At 41.7% G+C, this 2913-nt stretch overlaps 2 protein-coding genes across 3 annotated transcripts; one reads left to right on the forward strand and one right to left on the reverse strand.

The window, feature by feature from the left end:
* The first annotated feature begins 42 nt into the window (after positions 1-42).
* Positions 43-2590, forward strand: LOC108354813 (transcription initiation factor TFIID subunit 5-like). 2 transcript variants are annotated; one of them, XM_017605983.1, is made up of 4 exons: positions 43-87; positions 140-1074; positions 1161-1882; positions 2065-2590. In XM_017605983.1, the coding sequence occupies exons 2-4, from the start codon at positions 170-172 to the stop codon at positions 2490-2492; spliced, it is 2055 nt and encodes a 684-aa protein (XP_017461472.1). In that variant the 5' UTR covers positions 43-87; positions 140-169; the 3' UTR covers positions 2493-2590. The 2 variants fall into 2 exon arrangements, with proteins under 2 accessions (XP_017461472.1, XP_017461471.1); XM_017605982.1 differs by having other exon boundaries at positions 43-1074.
* On the reverse strand, positions 2534-2907 carry LOC108354814 (uncharacterized). Its single transcript, XM_017605984.1, has one exon. The coding sequence runs from the start codon at positions 2815-2817 to the stop codon at positions 2611-2613; it is 207 nt and encodes a 68-aa protein (XP_017461473.1). The 5' UTR covers positions 2818-2907; the 3' UTR covers positions 2534-2610.
* Between the last annotated feature and the right edge of the window lie 6 nt (positions 2908-2913).

Consider the following 2913-nt stretch of genomic DNA (forward strand, 5'->3'; position numbering starts at 1 on the left):
GAACTGCGATACAAATCGAAAGAAAATTGAAGATATGTCATTACTAATTGAGATGTGTCAAAGCGAATTATTGATGTTGGATTATCTGTAAAAGGAAAAATAATTTCTACAAAAGATTTGTAATTGTTTTGTCTTTTAGCTTAGAACATCTTCCGCATTGAAAAAGAAAATGAGTAACACCAGCGCCAACATTACGAATGGTGGTATTACTCCACCTCAGGAAAAGCGTGACCTGCTTGCGCTTCTGAAGCTTATAAAGAAATACAACCTCAAGCAAACAGAGGAGCTTCTATGTCGCGAAGCCAATATCACAAATCAGGAATTGGAGGAAGTGAATGATATTGAAATAAACACACTTCTAACGTCAGCTCTCGTGGATGGACACGACCATCAAAATGGATTGGTAGCAAGTGGTAGTGGTGGATCCGGTAATGACCCAGAAATACATGAAGCGGCTTATGCAGATCTGCGTAATTTCGTCGAGGAGTCTCTAGATATTTATAAACATGAGTTGTCTATGGTTCTCTATCCAATACTGGTACAAATCTATATTAAACTTATTCAAGGAGGATTCGCAGAACAAGCCCGAAAATTTGTGGAGAAATGTGGCCCAGATTTAGATCATTACTACCGCGAAGATTTGCAAAATTTATTAATGATAACCAAAAGGTCTGATCTAGAAAATAACGATTTCGTGACCGCAATGGAGCTAGACAAGTTCGTTATTCGCATGTCACGGGATTCTCATTCGCTATTTAAACGACATATACAAGATCGAAAGCAGGAGGTGATAGCAGATATAGTCGCAAAATTTTTGCATTTTGATACCTACGAAGGAACTGCGCGCAGCAAGTCTCAATGCGATATCAATACTGGATCTTTAGTTGGCGAAGCAAAACGTCAAGATAATAAAATACGCGTTTACTATGGTCTATTAAAAGAAGTTGATTACCAAACGTTGACAACTCCTGCACCTGCGATGGTGGAAGAAGAAGATGATAATGATCCTGATGCACCCGACAAGCCTAAAAAGAAAAAACCCAAAAAAGATCCGCTTTTCTCCAAAAAATCAAAGTCCGACCCTAACGCACCTGCTAGTGATCGAATTCCACTGCCCGAAATGAAAGATGCCGATAAAATGGAAAAAGTAAAAGCTTNAAGTCCGATCCTAACGCACCTGCTAGTGATCGAATTCCACTGCCCGAAATGAAAGATGCCGATAAAATGGAAAAAGTAAAAGCTTTGCGTGAATCTTCCAAACGCGTACCACTAAATAAAGATTCACTTCCGTCAGTTTGTTTTTATACGATACTCAATGCACATAATACCGTTACATGTGCTGAAATTTCAGAAGACTCTACCATGATGGCTGTGGGTTTTACCGATTCCAGCATTAAAGTATGGTCCCTTACCCCAGCGAAATTGCGAGAAATGAAGAGCGCAGAGTTACTTAAAGATATAGACAAAGATGCTGAAGACATCAACACTCGCATGATGGATGATAGGACAGGCGAGGCATCCCGTACGTTCTATGGTCATAGCGGGCCGGTCTACCGCTGCGCCTTTGCCCCAGAAAAAAATTTATTGCTGTCCTGCTCCGAAGATACCACAATTCGTCTGTGGTCGTTCCATACGTGGACATGTGTTGTTGTTTATAAGGGTCATCTCTTCCCCGTTTGGGATGTTCGTTTCTCTCCACACGGTTATTATTTTGCGTCATGCTCATATGATAAGACGGCTCGACTTTGGACAACGGATTCGAATCAACCACTGCGGATTTTTTGCGGTCATCTATCGGATGTGGATTGCGTCCAGTTTCATCCTAATTCGAATTATATTGCCAGTGGTTCAAGTGACCGCACAGTTAGATTGTGGGATGTCCNGGTTATTATTTTGCGTCATGCTCATATGATAAGACGGCTCGACTTTGGACCACGGATTCGAATCAACCACTGCGGATTTTTTGCGGTCATCTATCGGATGTTGATTGCGTACAGTTTCATCCTAATTCGAATTATATTGCCAGTGGTTCAAGTGACCGCACAGTTAGATTGTGGGATGTCTTAAACGGACAATTAGTGCGGCAAATGTGTGGTCACAAGGGGCCTATTTACTCCTTGGCATTCTCTACGTGTGGGCGTTATTTGGCATCTGGTTCTTCAGATCACACCGTCCTTATATGGGATTTGTCGCATGGCCAACTTGTAGCATCACTGTTACGACATACAGGTTCAATACATACGATGTCCTTCAGTCGGGATGGAAATATATTAGCTGTTGGTGGTTTAGACTGCGTGCTGACTTTGTGGGACTTTTCGAAACTCACTGAGGATTACTTGGCACAGACCGGAGCATCCTCACACAATCCCGACCTAAACGACAGTGAAACATACCTGCTCCGCTCATTTCCAACCAAATCCACTCCCTTCCTTGCGCTGCATTTTACACGCCGAAACTTATTATTAGCAGTTGGCATGTTCAAGTCATCCTAAAATGGCAGGTAGTGGTGGGGTGAATAGATTTAAGTGATTCATTACATTAATACATATGAAGTATTCATTTTAATGTGTAATAAAGTGACTTTACATGGTAAAATAAAATATTCAATGCCTAATTTGCATATTCCATTTGTACACACTCTTCAGCAGCAACATGAGTGGGAGAAGAGCCGTCTACAATGTGATCATTTGATTCGCTATCTAAGGATGGCTCGTTGCTAAACATTTCTGTTGGCACAGTGGCAGGAGCACGATCTTGTACAAACTCCATGACATTTTGCCTCGATTGCAAATGACGTTCAACTTCCGCTGCGGTCATTTGTATTTGCCGCGGTTTCTCCACGTCAGAAACTGCGACTTGCTGAGGTTGCTGGACCCGTTCGGTATGTTGTTTGAGAGTTTGTGAAATTTCATT

The sequence above is a fragment of the Rhagoletis zephyria genome, unplaced genomic scaffold (genome assembly GCF_001687245.7).
Source record: "Rhagoletis zephyria isolate East Lansing unplaced genomic scaffold, Rhagoletis_zephyria_1.1 Rzeph_scaffold_39445, whole genome shotgun sequence".
Classification (NCBI taxonomy): domain Eukaryota; kingdom Metazoa; phylum Arthropoda; class Insecta; order Diptera; family Tephritidae; genus Rhagoletis; species Rhagoletis zephyria.